This window comes from Nomascus leucogenys, chromosome X, assembly GCF_006542625.1.
Source record: "Nomascus leucogenys isolate Asia chromosome X, Asia_NLE_v1, whole genome shotgun sequence".
Classification (NCBI taxonomy): domain Eukaryota; kingdom Metazoa; phylum Chordata; class Mammalia; order Primates; family Hylobatidae; genus Nomascus; species Nomascus leucogenys.
The window spans coordinates 58,475,792-58,495,696 of NC_044406.1; the positions used below are offsets into that span (position 1 = coordinate 58,475,792).

Sequence of the window (19,905 nt, forward strand, 5' to 3'; positions counted from 1 at the left end):
CAATGAAAATGAAAAAACACACACACACTTAAATTCCTAAAGATTTTGCAGACCTCAGAAGACGTGCACAGTTCCCTTAGGACCATGGAACCCTGTTTGATAAGTATTAGCTTAGAACACAACAGTTTCTAGTAGATCCTTATCTCAGAGGAGAATATAAATGGCATAAACAATTTTAGAAAAAGAAAGAGAGCTTGAACTATAACCCAGATCTCCTGTGTGACAAGTCAGTGAATCCCATCACTACTGATGCTATGTCCAATGATCAGAAACACATTTTTTGCTGTGCTCACTGAGAAAAGACACACGAGCAAAATGATTCACCAGTTTCTCTGAAAGTAGAGGAATAAACAAGGTTTTTGGATATATTTCTGTTTATTGGCCAATATGAAATGTTTGCAGAGCATCGTAAACAAACATAGCCCTGCCAGTATCTACACATGCATATGGCTCGAGACTTAACAAAATCTCTATAAATAACCCATTTATGAGAAAAAAATAATTAAAATGTACCAATATTCAATGTAAAACACTGAAGACCTAGCTAGTAGGGTGGGGTTGGTAGAGAGGAGTGGGACAGGAGGGATTATGATCTCAGTGTGACAGGGCTGTATGTTGTAGAGGGGTATGCTGTAGTGCTGAATCCTTTCCTAGCCTGGATCTGAGAATCTTGGATGAAAAAGTTATTTTCCCAGACTCCCTCCTGTCAAAATCCAAGTCAAGGTATATGGAGAGAAAAACAGTAATCCAAAAAAAAAAAAATTCATTCTCAGGAAATACCTCCCCTTCCTTACAAACAAAAACTAGATTTTTTCTTTTTGCTAGTTAATTTAGAGACAACTTAACTACTGTTTAGGCTCAATGTATGTTGAAAATATTTTTATCAAGTGTACGTTGTTCTTCCACTGACCAAGAACCCCTCTGTAGAAAGACACATAAAAGCACAGTGCTCAAAGAAATATGCCTCAGCATTGAAAAGTAAAACCGTGAAAAGAACTCTCCTGAAGCAAATACTCAACTATGATATTTGCCATGGCCAAACAGAAATTATAAAGACAAATATCCTTCACTTCACCTTTACCCGAAATACCTTAAAATGCAAAGCAAATTGCCACCTCCAGTTGCTGAACCTCAAAAAGTTGGAATTAAGGTGATTCTGGGTATGGCTTGGGCTGTCCACATAACATTCATGCCATGAGCAAGCACACTGAAGAAGGCTTACTCTGTCACTTTATCATATTTTTGTTATTATTATTATTACTGTGTTACAATCATTATCTTTCCTCTAGAGCAGCAGTGTTAAATGCGGGCTTGAACCACAGCCAGCCACAAGGCAACCTTTGAACACCTGCAGCCTGCTCAAGCCGAATCATCCCCTGTCTGGATATTATTTCTTCTACCAGAAGGTATACACATGATCAGTGAAAGCCAGTGAGATAAGAATAACCTGTTGCAGAAAAACAAAAACAAAAACAAACAGGAAACCTAAAGGCCAAGGCCTAAAACAGTGGTTACCACATATTTGCTAATACCTATGTGGGGCCAGGCTGCTTGCTTGGTACAGGCTTGTATTTCAATTGCTTCTAATCCTCAGTCCAGTACAATGGGACCTTTTTGCTTTTTCCCAAGTGCTTTTAGTAATCTGATCAATTGGTTGCCCCAGGGGCCCTTAATCAGTGTTTGTAGATGGACAAACCCAAAAGATGTATTTAATAAAATTCTAAAAGCAAAAATCTTGCTGTAGACAGCACTCCTTTGCCAGAGCTAGAACCTGGTGATGAAGTGCACATTCTGCCTAATGTACTTAATAAACCACTTAATACTTGTGGGACAGGAACTAGCTGTACAAGTTTCAGACAGATTCTCAGATAATAAAGAATACAACCTCCAAGGAACTTGTTTTTCTCTGAGCATGAGATGTATAGGTGGGAGCTAAAGGCAAAAAGACAATTGAGAAAGAATCAAAGGGGAACAGTGGTGAGAGAGCTGGGATTGAATTGACATTTCAATATAAAGAGTCATACTCAGATGTCCCTAAATGGATTGAGGGCTGTCTCTGAGGGACTGCTGGGGGGTAGTTTGCGGAACCCAGGCCCCAGAAGGAAGATTACTTTGGCTCAGAAAGGTTCCAAAATGGCAAACTTCAGCCCTTCTCCCTGCTGAGGGTGGTGAGCACCTCAAATACACAGTGAGGCCCCAGGGATCTAGAGGGAAAGTGTTTGCCCTGCCTCATGCTGCAACGCAGCAAGCAGTCTGAGACATGAACTTGGGAATTATGGCACCAGGCCTCCCCCAAGATAAATATTAATATGTGTGTGTGTGTGTGTGTGTCTATGTATGTGTGTGTGTGTGTGTGTGTGTGTGTGTGTGTTGAGGAGGGAGGCAGTGTGGAGGAGCTAAAAGGGGAGAAGGGTTTTATTTTGTCCCTAAAGTGCTAGGTAGATGTGCCAACACAATTTTGAGAGGCTTACCTGACCAAAAATGCAGGCATGAAAACCCTACCCCATTCACTGTCCTCTCTCCTCTTCTCTATAATCAAGTTGAGCTAGGAACATGTCTGGTAGTCCCATGAATGTGGAATCTGGCTCCCCAGACTACAACAGGGAAGCAAGAAGTGCTCCAGATCAGTCCTGGTGAAATGGAGAATCAATCCTCTGGTGGGATGGGATAGGATATGCCCCAACTGTAGAGTATTAGCTCTTGTGGACACCACATTTCAGGCCCCTGCTGCTGTTGTGGTATAGGAACAGAGTCCAGAGAGAACAACTGGGCAAGCCTGCCAGGAGCCCAAGAGACCTAGGGAGAGAGCAAATCAAGTTAGAAACATGTGGGGAAATCTCACTAGCACCCTTCTTTCCCTACCCCTCCAAATATCATAGGTTAAGCCAATGGTTGAGGATGTAATAGCAGAAATACATTACCTAGACAGGGATATGACAATTCTACCTTATTCTACATTAGTGAAACCATTTATCCTGAAGATGGATTTAGTTCTAAGCTCCACATACTTTAGAGGAACCTAAAGTGGTATTCTCCAGAGAGGCGGTGTTGTCTTCAAGCCTCTGCAGGGCTATCTTAAAGCAGAGGAAACTGATGAGGTCTGTCTGGCACAAGGAACAGAGCCAGGATGGATTTGCGGGTACTATAGGGAAAGCTCTTTCTTACATTGAGCTCAAACCCACCAGTCACAATTGTGTATATTGTAATATACATTGAGAAGTAGTCAGCCCTCTGCCACCTCAAGTATGTGAGCAAGGACTACACAAACTCTTAGTGGGGATATTATAAAATGCACCCAAGCCTTGGAAGAAGAACTGGACTAGACAACCTTGAAGGTACCTAAGTTGATTGATTTGATATCAGTTATAACTTTCAAATTTGATATCAGTTATGACTTTCAAATATACATTTGTTCACGTTTTCTTAGGTTGGATGCAGGGAGCAGGGAAGTCATTGGGATAACTGAAAACGTATTAACTGAAGAAATACAGAAGTGGGCACTGCAAGATATTTGGATAGTTGAAAACTGGGAATCTACCTACTCTCCTACCTCATGCTACATAAGCCTTTGAGAAAGTAACATTGGCTATCAAACGGTTGCAATGGTGGAGTTGGACCAACTCTAAAATGTAGCCCCCAAATCTGGGTTCCTGCCCAGTTCTAGCCCACTAATTTGCCCTGTGACTTTGAGAAGCTAACTTTCCCTCTGGGTGTCTCAGTTCCCGCCTCTGTAAAATGTAAAATGAAGGGATATACACACAAGGTTTGTATAGCTATTAGGAAATGGAGGTTGATTTGAAATGTAGGGTTTCCAGATGACAAGGCTTGTATATTTTTTTCTACCATGCTATGCTGCTTGTACACATAAAGGGAGATACCTGAATATGACCATTAGATAGTGGGGCCCTGAGAGAGCTTACAAAAGACCAAAATGGAGAGACTGGTATCATGACAACCTTGCCAGTTCCCTGACAATTGTAGACCCAGAAGTGTGATATCTGTCTGGCTTAAAAGTTTAGCATCACCACTATTGCCCCTCCATCCACAAGCGTTCCTAGCTTGCTGCTGTTCCTCCACTCCTAGTGAACAATAATATTCAAGAAGAGAATTCCTTGAGGCTAGTCCTTAATTTCTGTTTTGCTTTTTTGTTTTTTTTCTGATCCACCTTTCCAGCTCACCTCATTAGAGTTAAGGGCTGGGAACTTCAAAGGGCACATTGAGCTCCAGCCTGTCTCCAGTGCTTTCGACTGTGTTTCCCCCCAAGGTCTCAGCTCCAGTATAGGAGGCAGAGCTGGAAAACTTTTGCAGGTCCAGCTCTGTGCATTCGATGGGGCTGTGGACCCAGTGGGAGTGGCTCTCTGAGGCGCAGGAGGCCATGGTAAAGGACTCCTGTGTGGGGAAGCCACTAGTCGAGCTGCAGTCGTCCTCGAGGATAGGGTTAAGTGGCTGGGTCTGAAAGATGCTCTCACTCACTTGGGACTCAGGACTGGTCTCCTTGCTGGGTGGCACGGGGAAGAGAGATTCCTCCTTTGCTGTTTTATCAGCCTCAAACTGCAGCAAACCTCCTGCAACTCGAAGCAGAAAGCCACTGGGTTACCCAAAAGCAGGGGCTCTTCTCAGCTGGGCACTGGGTACTGAGCACAAGATAGGTAAAGGTCTGGGAGCTGATTCTTTCCTTCCTCTCCCTGGGGTCTAGAGCACCTAGCACCAGGCTGAGGTGACACAGTTGAGAAACATACTTACAGTCGGGTATCAGATTGAGGCTACCTGGTACTGGATCAGGGAAAATAATCAATTTCTCTAGAGAAAAAGAAACCTTTGTGGGAAACAGGATTTTGATACCATCTCCCTTGCCATAATCTTCATGGCCTGGTCTTATGTCTATGTACATTAAGTTACATGGCAAACTCTGCAGATGGAATTAAGGTTATGGATCTCAAAATAGGGAGAGAATCTTGGATTACTCTATGGGTCCAATGTAATCCTGTGTCCCTAAAAGCAGAAGAGGAAGGCAGAGGAGACAGAGAGTATCAGAGAGATGTGGCATGAGAAGAACTCAATTCACCATTGCTACTTTTGAAAATACAAGGGGGCCGTGAGCCAAAGAATATAAGTGGCCCTAGAGGCTAGGAATGGCCTTCAGCTTATAGCCAGCAAGGAAATGGGACCTAAGTCCTTTAACTGCATAGACCTGAGTTCTGCCACGTTTGTGCATGATCAAGCAAACAGATTATCTTCCAGAGACTCCAGAAAGAAACACAGCCCTGCCAATATCTTAATTTTGGCATTGTGAGACTCTAAGCAGAGACCAAATTGAGCCTGCTGAACTTCTGAGCTATGGAAACTGTGCGATAATAAGCTACTAAATGTGTGGTAATTTGTTATGGCCATGATAGAAAAGTAATATCCCCTTTATGCATGGATCTGATTCAACATCAGGTCACAAACTGAGAACCTATGGGATTTGTGTTTGGCCTCTTTGCTTTGGTTGTGATTTCACTCTTTATTCAAATTCATTGACTATGTTTAACACAATTTCATAAAAAAACCCAGATTTCTGAATTCTCTTGAAAATGTAGAAGATCTTGCAACATTAAATATTTCCATATGGTTACAAAGAGCTGGAGCCAAGTAGTGGGATTCCCCTTTAGGTAAGGGATATGCTCTGTAGTTTGCCACAGTTGCACTTTTCTCTCTTGCAACCTTACACTGGATCTAAATCTCACATACATCTCACCCTAGTATGTGTGTAAGTCAGTGACTCCTGAAAAACAGTTTTCCAAAGTGAGAAAACGTCTAGCCTTCCTACCCCTTATAAAAACAGTGAGGAAACTGCCTGCCCTCATATTCCAAGCAGGTTACCACATTATTATCTTCAGGATAGAAGGAGAGCAGAAAAGGGTTACCCATCTCTCTTCTTCTGAGGCAGCTCTCGGATATTCTCTCATTTTCATCTTCTGGACCCTGGAGTCCAAATGCTTCATTGCTCATGTTTCATGTCCATGCACCCAGGGCCTAAGCAACAGCTCTTATCTGGGACATTGGCCTCCAAAGTCAGAGACAGGAAGGTCTACCTTGAGTCACAGTGTCCCAGGAGCTAGCAAGAAGTAGACTTTGAGAAAAATTATAAAGGAACAACAGTGTTCCCTGTGTATCCTGCAGCCCATGAAATGCTATATTCATCTCCAATTAAGCCAGGGCACAACCAAACATACCTTTTGGGCTTTTCAAGATCATCTGCTAGGCCCCAGAGCCAAACTGACCCAAGGCAAATTTACATTAGCAGGATCTTCCCACACAAATACTGCTGCTTTGCACACAGTATCCAGTGGGCTGAAAAGGAGTCCTGAGCACTCTTTTGTCTAGTAAACTTTATTCTCCCCCTTATAAATCAACTTCATTGTCTGATCTGAGTTCCTGTTTCAGTGTCCCTGCCTAACTCTCAGTTCCCTTAATGGCAATGAAGCTGCACTGAACCTTGGTATTCTTGGCTGCAGTTCTAACTCTTTGCCTGGTCCTGACCAGCCACATTCCCACCTCCCCCATCTTTGTCCTCAGTGAGCTGGATTTTCTGTCCCACATTCTTGTCTAGTAGCTGAAGTTGTGCTTAATAGAGATCACAGTGTTACTGTGACTTTAAATATGATTTTCCATCTGGAATTTTGCATGGCCATCTGATATGGACTGGGCCAGACCTCTTGGACATCAGCATTATCTGAGGGAAAAAGTCTAGGTTTGCCAACTACTCTGGACACAGAGCTTTCAGTTATCCCCATTTGTGAAGTTATTATACTGATAGCAGTGGCCTTAGACCTCAACCACTTTTATTACAGTCATATCTCAGATATAGCCGAGCCTTCCTCAATTCATGATGTGCTCTAGAATTTATACCTACTAGTATAGATATAAAGAATTGGAAAAGAACCCAGAAATCAACAAATCCAATCCTATCTCTTATCTTAAAGATTAGGAAGAAAAAGGTCTGAAGAGGCTAGATGACTTGTCTAAGGTTACATGGTGATTTAGAGGTAGATGTAGAACCTAGGTCTCCCGATTCCTTTCCTGAGGGATTTCCCACCATACCACATTCCTTTAAAAACCCTTGAAACATAATGAACCAGGTCTTCTAAACTCTCAGGGTTGGCTTCAGTAATCTCGTAAGTCCCATGCTTTCTATTGCAGCCCCAGATAGTTCCCCAGGCCAACAGGAGACTATTCATGGGGTTTTCAAGCATGGTAGAAAAGACCCATTGTCTCTCAACCCCAAAACATTCCTCTCTTCTGCCAATAAGAGCCTTGTTCCTGATTCATGTGAAACATGAAACAGCCACCCTTACCACGCTGGCAATGTCTGTTGAAGAACTGCTTGCAGTAGAGGAAGAAGAGCCCCAGGAAGGCCAGGGTAAACACCACTAGCAGGCTGCTCACCAGTGCAACAAGTGTGGCCTCCTGAGGGGGCACTGTGGGTGCATCTGCCTCCACTAAGCTCAACTGGAAGGCACCTGTGAGACAAAAAAATGAGGGAGGTCAGTTAGCGTGGGCAGTAAACAGTCACCCTGACCCTGGACCTGGACTTCCTCAGGCTGTCACCCTTCTCCCTAGGGCCTTCCCCAATTAGGGTGGCTATGCTAGTTTTACTTCTAGAGCAGGCAAAATTATAAAGAACAAGGCAAAATAATTTGTATATACTGCTGGTATGTACAAATTAGTACAATTAATCAAAGATGCACATATCCTAAGATCTTTCTATGCCACATCTAATTATACAATCCAGATCAATGGAAACAAGCTAAAACATTCATCAGTAGAGCACAAGATAAACAAATCATGATATAATCCTAAAATCTTACATTATTATACAGCACTTAAAGGCCTTTATGGATCAATATAAATAATCTAGAGGGGAAAAAGAAAGTTGGAGAAACAGAACATATAGCTTGATATCATTTCTATAAAACATTATACAATACATAATAATAGCATATATTTGTTATGAATATGCACATATATCACAAAAGAACCCAAGTATTAAAATATTAGTGGAGAGTATGGCAGAGGCATAGTGCTCACCAATTATCCACATACTCCCACGTATTTCCCTTATACCCTTGCAGTAAGGCCATCAGAGTACTTCTGGCCAATGAACTGTGAGTTGAAATAACATGTGTCACTTCCAGACTGAGGCAGTTAAGAACCAGTATGTCTCCTCCATCTCTTCCCCTGTATCATTGACCTGGAAGACATATGGTCTAGAATGCACAGTGAAATGATGTAGGAAGGCCTTTGCATAGTTAAAAAAATAAATTTTTATTGTATAAAGTCACTAAGATTTTGCAGTTTGTTTGTTACTGTAGCATAGCCTACCAACAGAATACATACAATTTCAGGATAGTGGTTGTATCTGAGGAGGTAGGGAGGTAATAGGACTCAGAGAAAATCTAGAAGAGAATTCCATTATATCTGTGGAATCTTCATTCTTTTAAAAAATCTGAAGCAAATATGCAAAATGCTATGATTTATTAACTTTGGGTAGATGCTGGGTGATTGCATTTTAATTTTATATTTTTCTGCATTTAAAAATATTTCTACATGTTTGAAAATTTTCATGATTTAAAAAATATATCAATAATTTTAAAATAGTAAGTAAGTATATAGAAGGTAGACAAAAAAGATAGACGATCAGATAAATGGATAGTGGCATAGGCATAGATTGGACCCTAGTTCTTCATTCAGCCTGTTACAAGTCCTCAGCCGCAGGGGCTCCTATATACTTTGTATAATAATAATATCTCATAGGTTTACAAATATTATAATTTGTGAAATGCTTCCTAATATCCATTTTATCATTAGACCTAGACACCCACCACACAAGGTATGAAGAAAAATGATTATCATGACTCACCCTTTTTTCAGAAGTGGGAAATGAGCTTCAATGAGATTGAATGATTTGCATAGAGTTACAAAGATAATATGTTGTAAAACCAGAATTCTAATCTGATTCCCTTGCCACTCTACTCTACATGAAAAGGTATGAGGGGATATGGGAAGTCTTTACTATCCTATCTTGCTGCCACCCAATGGGATGAGGAGAAAAGGGAAGAAGAGAACTGGATACACACATTGAACCTCAGAGGTGGGGGTCTGCTTCGTGCACGGGATGCACTCTTGGTCCTGCAGGCCTCCAATGCGTGTCTTTCGGTAGAACCTGTGTTCAGAGCAATTAGGAATGGCAGGGTGATCAAACAAGCAATGCACTTGGACTAGTTCTTCCTTGGAAAGCAGCTCCTAAGAATCTTGCTAACCTGAAAGTAAATGCCCACCCCTCATTCTGAGTTATCTGCCTCTGTGTCTTTTTCTGACTCAGAGACCCAGACACTCTACTTCTTCCCCCATTCATGACACCATGTAGCAAAAAGGCGACCTAATTCCACAAGAGAGGGGTGCACTGCTTTGCTACCAAGTACATCATAACTTCTTTTGAGTCTAAAGTGAGATTTACCTTGAACTTTGGTCTTCAGCTGAGAGTGATGATGAAAAAGCTGTAAAGTACTCATCTGTGACTGACAATGTGCTAAGCACTTTATAGAGGTATCTTGGGAAGACACCACTTCTCTCTTCTGGGAGCTTAAACTGAATATTATGTTTATAGGTAGAATACTTCAACTAAATTCTGAGAAGTGAGGATGGGAGAAACCTCCAACAGCTGGAAAAACCCAGAGAAGCTTGGTCTCATAAAGCAGGCTCACCTGGGCAAACAGTCCCCACAGACAGCATTAGAGGTAGCTGTGCAGTTGACCTTCTGAACACGATTGATGACAGCACAGGTGATGCAACTCTGACATCTGTGGTGGCCCCAGCTGCTTTTGTACCTGCGAGGAGGGCAGGCTGTGCAGTAGGCATCTCCACCCTCTCCATAACCACAATCCTGTAGACAGATGGGAGTTGTTAATACTGCTTTATAGGAGCTTGGAGATGGGATCACCTGTGGGACAAGTGGACATGTACAGAGTAGTATTTTGCAACTTGCAACCCCATTACTAAATCATAAAACCAATTCACTAGCTTCCAGCCAGCATTAAAAGATAAAATAGAATGAAATAGAAGAATAATATCAAATATAAGAGTACACAGAATGAAGTAAAGCTAAGTATTTGTATCAGTCAGCATAGGCTATGCTGTAGTATGGCGAAAGTCAAACCCTAAATCTCAGTGTCTTAAAAGAATAAAAGTTTATTTCTCATTCATCATATTTGCCTACCAGGGGGTTCCTGAGGACTCTGCTGTACATCATCCTCAATGGGGTACCTGGGGTTACAGAAGCTTTACTTTTCTGCTTTTATGATTGAAACATTGTGAACTGTGTACAAGCTCTTAAAGTTTTCCCCAAGAAATGACCCATATTGCTTTACTCACATGTCCTTGGCCATACACATCACATGATCATTAATAACTACAACGGGTACAAGAAAATGCAGTTCTACAATGTGACAGAATATGGGGAGCTGAAATATTTGACAAATAATCATAAGCACTACCCACATCGGTACTGTTTTATAAAAGTTTTACAGATAAAATGCATGAAAGTATATGTTGGGTTGTGATAAAAAGTTATTTCTTACTCTAGGTCATGGTAAAAAATGTTTGAATGCCAATGGTATAGATGAGAGGCAAACACTCTAGCTGGCTCTTGTCTCAGCTCTGGTACTAACTTTGGCCATATTCCTTCCCCCGACCCCCAGTTTCTGGGCATCAGAAGTCCCAACACTGAGGAAATTGGAATAAATGCTCTCTAGAGATTCTTAGAGATGACAGCCTAACCTCAACAGGAACAAGGCTCCTGCCTGATACCAGTCACAGCTCTTTCTCAAAGAAAAAACTCTAGTTGTGAAAGGATATTAATTGTATGCTAGTTGTAACAGAAGCCGGCTGGTCGTTCGCTTAACCTATTCTTTATTTCTCCTGAGAACACCATTAGCCAACATTCCTTAACCCCACTGCAATGAAGTGGGGGCATATGTATAATTTCTAGCCAATGAAATATGGATACTAATATTGTTTGCCATTCCCAGGCCTGACTCAAAAACATGTCCTGTGTGATACTTAAATGCTCTTCATGCAGTCATTTTCCAGTGCATGCTGACACCCCTGGAAACCTTGGAATAAATATATTAAGAATGATAGCGGAAGCCAGATAAAATGGAGGAGTAGGCAGCTTCAAGCTCTTATGCCCCCACAAAAACATAGAAAAACAAGCAGGAACTGTCATAATCAATGTTGTCAGAACTCTCGGAAACATTCAAAGGTTTACATCAACCATGTAAATGTGAAATCAAGAAAAAGGTCACTTGAAAATAATAGGAAAGTTTTCTGCTATTTTTACTTGTACTTGTTACATCCCTCACCCCAGAGCAGTGGCAGTCCTAAAGTAGTGGAAGTCTTTTTTTTTTTTTTTTTTTTTGAGACGGAGTCTCGCTCTTTCACCCAGGCTGGACTGCAGTGGCGCTATCTCAGCTCACTGCAGTGGTGCTATCTTGGCTCACTGCAAGCTCCGCATCCCGGGTTCATGCCATTCTCCTGCCTCAGCCTCCTGAGTAGCTGGAATTACAGGCGCCCACCACCGCGCCCGGCTAATTTTTTGTATTTTTAGTAGAGACGAGGTTTCACCATGTTAGCCAAGATGGTCTCGATCTCCTGACCTCGTGATCCGCCCACCTCGGCCTCTCAAAGTGCTGGGATTACAGGGTGAGCCACCGCGCCCGGCCCAAGTAGTGGAAGTCTTAAAGTAGCCTCAGCCTGTATTCCTAGTGTGAGACCTCAGTACCTGATTCCAGAGTGAGCTAAGCAAAACTTATTGACAAATTACTGTGTATGTCTGTCCTAACCTCTTTGAGGGCTATTTGAAGGACTGATATGAGGTATTTATGTACGTTCCACTCAATTGAGAATGCAGATTGGAAAAGTGATGGGCACTGTTTCAAAATGCTGCAAGGCAAACTAACAAACCACAATGCCTAGGGCAATGATTATGGATTAGGACATAAAACAGACTGTCTGGGAGCAAAAGCTGGGGGAGGTTCCTTTAGAAATAAGGACATTCAAAAGTATCCACATGGAGGAATTTAGAAAGGTGTGCGCATACAAGACACATGCTCAGAAAATACTAGTGGAGACCTAAAGCTTACATGTCAGGCTGATCCCTAAGCTAAGTGCACATCTGGCTGTTTAAGTAGTTCCCCAGCACAGAGCCAATCTAAAAATGTGAGAGTAGTGTGTGACTATTTTTTTCTTTTGGTTGTTGTTGTCATTTTTTAACTTTTAGCATTCAATGAAACTGCTGTCCAAACATTAGCTAAACATGAGCTAAATTAACATAGGTTTCAATGACGATACATGACAAAAAATACTCTCTATAAAAATAGTTTGGAAAAACATCTAAACAAATGAAGTGCTAGCCTAGGCAACATGGCAAAGCCCTGTCTCTACCAAAAATACAAAAATTAGTTGGGAATGGTGGCATGCACCTGTGGTCCCAACTACTCAGGTGGCTGAGATGGGAGGATCGCTAGAGCCCAGGAAGTGGAGGCTGAAGTCAGCAATAACCATGACACTACACTCCAGTCGGGGTGACAGAGCAATACCCAGTCCCAAACAAAATCATAATAATAACAACAATAATAATAATAACAACAACAGATGGACTACTATAGCCTTCAACAACACAAATCTAGAAAACAAACAAAACCAAAACCAAAAATGAAACAGGAAGAGGGGGAATCTGACTTCCAGAGTTACTTCATTACAATACAAAACTGCCCAGTTTTTAACAACAAAAAAATAAATCACACAGTGTAAAAAGAAACAGGCAAGTGTGGCCCATTCAAAGGAACAAGAAAAAGAAAGAACCGAGACTATTCTTGAGGAAGCCCAGACATTGCACTTAGTAGACAAAGACTAAAAGAACTGTCTTAAATTTGCTCAAAGACAAACATGGACAAAGAACTATAAGAAATAAGGAAACAGATGTATAAACAAAGTGAGAATATTGGTAAAGAAAAATTGTAAAACGGAACCAAACATGAATACTGGAGCTAAAAAGTAAGATAAATGAAATGAAAACTTCACTAGAGAATTTGAGTAGGTAAAAGAAAGAATGAGCAAACCTGAATGTAGGACAATTTAAATTACCAAGTCTGAGGAGAAGAAAGTAAACAGAACATAAGGAACTTGTGGAACATCATGCAGGTGACCAATATATACATTATGGGATTCCCAGAAAAAATAGGGAGATGGGGGACAAGAATGAGTATTTGAAGAAATAATGGCTTAAAACTTCTCAAATTTGATGAAAGACATAAATTTACCCATCCAAGATGCTCAAGAAACTCCAAGCAGAGTAAACATAAAGAGACCCATGCTGAGATACACTATCAACAAAATGTTTATAGCTGAAAACAAAGAGAAAATATTGAAAATCAAGAGTGAAATTACTTGTCAAGTAAAGGTATTCTCGATAAGATTCAAAGCATATTTCTCATCACAAAGTGCAGACTTAAAGTCAGTGAGATGACATATATAAGTGCCTAAACAAATAAACTGTTAACCAAAAACTCTGCATGCAGAAAAAGGTTCTTCAAAAATAAAGGAATAATTAAAACATCCCTAGATAAACAATAGCTTATTGATATCACTAGACTTGACTACAAGAAGAGAGTCCTTCTGGCTGAAATGAACAGACAATGGAGAGTAACCCAAAGCCATGCAAAGAGTAAATATCTCTGGTAAAGGTGATTGCATGAAAAAATATGATTTCACTTATATGAAATATCTAGAATAGGAAAATTTGTAGAGATAGAGAGTAGAGGCTATCAGGCACTTTGGGGAGGGGGAAATTGGGAGTTATTGCTTAATGCATACAGAGACTGTATTTGGGGTAATAAAAAGTCTTAGAAATAAAGGGGTGACGGTTGCATAACATTGTTAATGTGATTAATGCTGCTGAATTATACACTTACAATGGCTAATGCAGCAAATTTGAGATTATATATTTTACCACAATCTTAAAAATCATAATGCAGTGTACCAAAAACCATGAATTGTAAACCTAAATGGGTGAATTGTCTGGTATGTGAACTGTATTTTAATAAGGCTTCTTAAAAAATACAGAGCTCCCATAAGCCTGGCTTCCTGAATGGCTGAGAAGAATCTTCCTACTCCCCAACATGGATTGGAGTCACATTCAGGAATAAACCCTTAACCTGTTATGTCACCAAATTTTAGTATTTGTTACAGCAGTTAGTATTACCTGAACTAACATTTAAGTTATACTTTCCCAGGAGTTGGAAAAAGTGAGCATCAGGCAGGCTCTAAATACTCCTTCCATTCTGTCCCTGTGTTTGCGCACTCAGGCTTTACTCAATACCTTGCAGCCTCACTCACAATGATACCATCTACCAATGGGATCTGACAGGGGCACTAGCCATTTTACTCATACTCTAAGTTTCTTGAAAAGGCAAAGGGTTTCTTGGAATCTCTGCTACCTTATGTGCACCATTGGAATGGTGATAGCTTCCATATCTGCTTGAAACAGTGAGCTGGGTGTCAAACTATTAGGAAATATAAGGTAGTGATGAAAATCCCTGATCCAAGGTAATGAAGACCTATCTTTAACTCCCACTTCTACTACTGACCAGTGATGTGACCTTGGGCAAGTCATTGGGACTGAATTTTCTTGTCAATCCAATTGGAATTAATGCTATCCAACTTATAGGTTTGTTGAGATTACATGAGCTGTCGAAATGAACAAAGGGAATATCTCAAAGCAATGGAGAATAGCTGGCTTTTTAAATAGGTTATGTTGGATAATCGAATGACAATGTGAAAAATGATAAAATTTGATACATTCCTCACACTATACACCAGAATGAATTCAAAATAGATCAGAAATTTATAGATAAAAATTAAAACCATAAAGTACCAAAACAAAATATAAATAAATTCCTCTTTAATCTGGGAGTGGAGAAATTTTCTCTAACTGCAACACAAAGTCCAGAAGCAGTAAAGGAAAGATAGTTCTAATTACATAAAAATTTTAAAAAGTTTCAGGGTAAAAGATTCATAAGCAAAATTAGAAAATGCATAACGAATTAGTAAAAAGATGTACACCATATCACAGACTAAAGATTTATATTCCTAAAATACAGAACTAGTATAAATTAATGACAACCACCTTATGAGAAACTAAATGTATATTCACAGACAAAGAAACACAAACAGCTCTTATTTAGATAAAGGATGTCTCTTAACCAGATACACACACACACACACACACACAGATACATATATAGCTTTGTGTGTGGGTTGTGTGTAGTGCTTGTCACCATGCCTAGAACATAGAAATCCTTCAATGAACGGATGAACATTAGGTATTGTCCTGCTGGAAAGCAAGTTTTTATTCTATCTATAGCACTGGAATCAGAAGACCCGTGCCTGACTCCTCACTTACTCACTTGCTAGAGAAGGGAATGACAAAAGCAAGCTAGCATTTATTGAAAATTAACCAATAAGTTGAGTGATTGATTGATTAATTGGTTAGCACTCCCTTTTATTTTATTGGTTAACTCAGAAAACATTTTTGAAGCAACTACAATGCATGAGGATGCTATCCTGAATATTGTGACTAAATAATTGAATCAATCAGACAAAAATCCACACACACGCATGAATTTATACACTTGTTTATTCATCATAAAACCTTATAAGGGTGCATTATAATCCATGTTTCACAAATAAGCAAAATTGAGGCACAAATTGTTGGCCTGAGAAGCCTCTTCCCCATGGGCCTGCGATTCCCACACACAACTAGAGACAGTGGGCTGCAGGGGGCACCAGAGATTCCACCATAAGTACCCAGCTCAAATGCTTCTTTGTCCTGTGGGTCTTAGATTATTTTCCCCCACATAGGAACAGGTGGCTGGGGTATACTGGCAAGTGGTATCCTACTAATAACAAATGGTCCAGTATGGGAAACGTCCTTTGACTCTACAACTCAGACACTTCTTTATGCCGACCTAAATGGACCAAGTGACCTGGCCCAGGAAATCGTTTATACCTGAGGCAGCACAAGATAAACCCCACAGACAAAAAAATCACACTACAAAGGTCCGAGAAATTAAATAGTCTTTAGAACTGCAGCTCACAAATGTGGGCCAAAACCTGTATGCTAAACCTAAACAGATGACTGCCTGCTAAAGTAAAAGTTTAAATAGGACCCTGAGTCTCCTGACTTAATTGACAAAATGTCCAGAACACAACGAAAAACCACCCATGATAATAAGAATAAGGAAAATCACAACATGAATGAGAAAAGTCAATTAAATGACAGCAACTCCTAGATAAAGCAGATGTTGGAATGACTGAACAAGGATTTTAAAGCACCCATAATAAAAATGTTTTAAAAAACAATTTAAAATTATCTTAAAAATAGAAAATCTCATCAAAGAAACAGAAGTTTTTTTAAATAAACAGATGGTAATTATTAAAAATAAAATGACAGAAATTTTAAAAATTCAGTGAATGGGCTTAGTAGTAGAGACAGATGATAGAATCAGTAAACTTGAGGACAGAACAATAGAATTTATGCAATATGAACAACAGGGAGAAAACGACAAAATAAAATAAAATGAACAAAGCCTCAAGAACCTATGAGACTATAAAAAAAGAACAATCATATTGTCAGAATCTTATGAAAAGAAAATTTTTAAAATGTTTATCTAAAAATATTTTCAAACAAATTGGGAGAAAACTTCACAAATTTGGTAAAAGACCTACAAGTTAAAGAAGATGAACAAACCCCAGACAGAATAAATCCAAAGAAATGCACACCAATACACATCATAATAAAACTTCTGAAACCTAAATTAAAAAAATATTGACACTAGCCAAGAAGAAATGGCATTACCTATAGAAAAACACCCATTCAAATGATATGATAGTGGGTTTCTGTCAGAAGCAATGGAGGCCAGAAGGAAGTATTACATTTTTCAAGTACTGAAATAAAAAAACTGTCAACTGCAAATTTATATCCAATGAAAGTAGCCCCAGAAATGAAGGGACACAAAAACATTCTCAGGCAAAGGAAAACTAACAGAATGAGTTGCTAGTAGGCCTACCCTTAAATAATGATAAAGGGAGTTCATAAAACAGAAATGAAATGATTTAAGAAAGAGTGGAAGTGATAAAAGAAGAAATCTTGGAGCATCAGGAAGGAAGGAACACTGGGAGAGAAAAAAATATGGTTGTATAAAATGTACTGTCTTTCTCTTCACACACTTTATAAATCATAGTTGATGACTAAAACAAATTTAACAAAAATTATATCTGATATTCGTGACAATGATATTTAAAAGTGGGGAAAGTAAAGGAATCTAAATGGAACAGATATTTCAGTACTTCACCTGAAATGGCAAAATGTTGATACCAGCTGACACTGAAAAAGTAACATGTGTTAGTTTTTCATGTAATACTCAGAACCACCTCTAAAAAAATGATACAAAGAGATACACTCAAAAACATTACAAATAAATCATGATGGAATCCTAAATAAAATGTTCATGGAAAGCACAGGAAGGCAAGAAAAGACAAATAGAGGGACAAAAAAATAGAGAAAACAAACACAAAAACAATAAAATGTTAGGCTTAAATCCTAAAATATCAATGATTATTTAAATATAAATGTTCTAAGTAAGCCAATTAAAAGACAGGGATTGGCACAGTGAAATAAAACCAAAGACTATCAAATTGTACTCAATAAAAATTAAATAAATAAATCAATTTTAATAAATTAAGAAGGAGCAAATTATCATTAAAAATTTATTGAGAATTCTCCTTCATAATTAGGAGGCAAAGGAAGTTCTTTCAAATGATTAAGGTGCAAAAATTCTTTTGCTTTTAACCACTTTTATATCCAGAAAACATTGATATTCTTGATTTTGCCATGGTAGTACAATGCTGATCCAAAATTTTGATGCTGATGGTGTTACAATAATAATTATTTGTTTTAGTTAAAATACTAACTTATACAACATAAAAGGGTATTTACCTTAAAACTATAATCAAGAATGGTTTATACTGGGAATGGAAGATATTTAAATTTTAGGAATTTATTAATATATGTCATCAAATTAATACATCAAAGGGAAAATATATTTACAAATCAATAGATGATGCTAAAAAGAAACAAAATTTAAAAGCATTTCTGGTTTTTAAATACAAATATACTTATATTTTAATATATTTTATATAAATGATTTTTAAAATACTCTGTTATCTACTATATGTCTGTCTACTTAAGTTCCTTATGTGAGCAGACAAATAACAATAAATAATGAATAGAAAGAATAGAAAGAGAAACAATCAGAAATAGATCACAAAATTGGAAAGGCAAATGGGCAAATAAACACAGTAAAGTTGGTACATTTCCCCTATCAAATAGAAAAAAAGTAAAACCAAAATTCTCATAAAGTCCTCATAAATTAGTAATTAATATTAAGAGGAAGGCATAAAATTAATAGATCATGAAAATGTCTATTATTCATTTGCGTTTAGGCTTCTGGGACATGGGAATTTGTTATGGGAAGTCAGGGACTCCAAACGGAGGGCCACAACAGGAATTCTATGCACTGTTGAAAATAAATGTAATGGTAATGGAAATTAGTATAAAAAAAATTCAGAAGTGTTATCTGCTGATATATTTCAAGAGTCTTAAAATTGTACACATTATTTAGCTTGGCAATTATACATCAAGAAAAATGTCCTGAGGAAATGGTGTTAATTTTCTGCAATGATTTATTTACAGTGATGTTTATAATTCATGAGTAAAATTTAAAAGTAAATAAAAGTAACTTTTAAAAAGGCTGTCAGATGCTTCTAGCTGCTTATTCAAACAATTGCCCCTCTTCTTCTTTACTATAAAAACACTGATTTCATTCTAGGTGGCATGATGACCAGCCTCCAGAACGGATTCTTGATTGGTCTTAATCACACAATCCCATTCTCATTGGCCAGATACTTATTTCCCAGTCTCTATTCCAGCTACAGATAGCTACGTCACCCAGTTCTGGACCATAAGATATAAGGAAAAATCTATTGGACAACTTCTGAGAAAAGACTTCTTCCCTATAAAAGGCAAGCTATTTTGACCTTGCCCCTGATTCCTGACTTTGACTATTGTATGAAGATATGATGCTTTGAGTTTTGCAATCATGAGGCCACAATAATAAGAACAAAACAGCAAGATGTCCAAAATGAAGGGTGGAAAGAGGCTGAATCCTTGAGAACATTGCTGATCTGCCCAACAAGCAAAAAGGCTGCCTGTCTCCAGACTTCATTACATAAATAAATATACTTATGGTTCATGTCATGGTTAAATTTTATGCTACTTTCAACTTACTACATCCTAATTGATTCTGAGGTGAAATAATTTGCCCAGAGCAAAGATGGGACTCATGCCCATGTGTATCTGGCTCTAAAGCTTATATATATTACACATATATAAGCTTTAATATCTATTTTAATGTCCAGCATGACCTAACCTCTGGCGATCTTTCCTTGGTACTGGGATCCTTTATCAACCATGTGGGTACCCCACTGTGGGACATAATGCCATGTATAAAAACTTAGAATTAGTGCTTGTATGTCTTGATATCCCTGCGCCTTATTCTCTTCATTTTTTAAAATACAAAGGTAGGAATAAAGTGGGCTAGATAATTACTACGTTGTTTTCCAGCCACAGATTCCTGTAACTTTCCAACCCAAAACCCTCCAAAGAGCTCCTAATGCACTTAGAGAAAAATGAAAACTTCTCACAGACCTCAAGCTGCTATCTGGTCTGGTCCATACTTCTCTCTC

General features: G+C 38.8%; 1 protein-coding gene across 9 annotated transcripts in view; it reads right to left on the minus strand.

The window, feature by feature from the left end:
* Positions 1-356: 356 nt before the first annotated feature.
* The window catches only part of EDA2R (ectodysplasin A2 receptor), a 44,231-nt gene continuing 24,682 nt past the window's right edge, over positions 357-19,905 (minus strand). For 2 of the 9 annotated variants that reach the window (XM_030806783.1, XM_030806781.1), the window contains exons 3-7: positions 9,747-9,925; positions 9,120-9,205; positions 7,338-7,502; positions 4,179-4,565; positions 357-2,796 (exon numbers count right to left, since the gene is read on the minus strand). In XM_030806783.1, the coding sequence (XP_030662643.1) occupies positions 4,189-4,565; positions 7,338-7,502; positions 9,120-9,205; positions 9,747-9,925 (807 nt within the window). In that variant the 3' untranslated portion in view covers positions 357-2,796; positions 4,179-4,188. Of the gene's footprint in view, positions 2,797-4,178; positions 4,572-4,743; positions 4,801-7,337; positions 7,503-9,119; positions 9,206-9,746; positions 9,926-19,905 lie in introns of all 9 variants that reach the window. The other 7 variants (XM_030806779.1, XM_030806780.1, XM_030806784.1 and 4 more) reach the window with 7 other exon arrangements.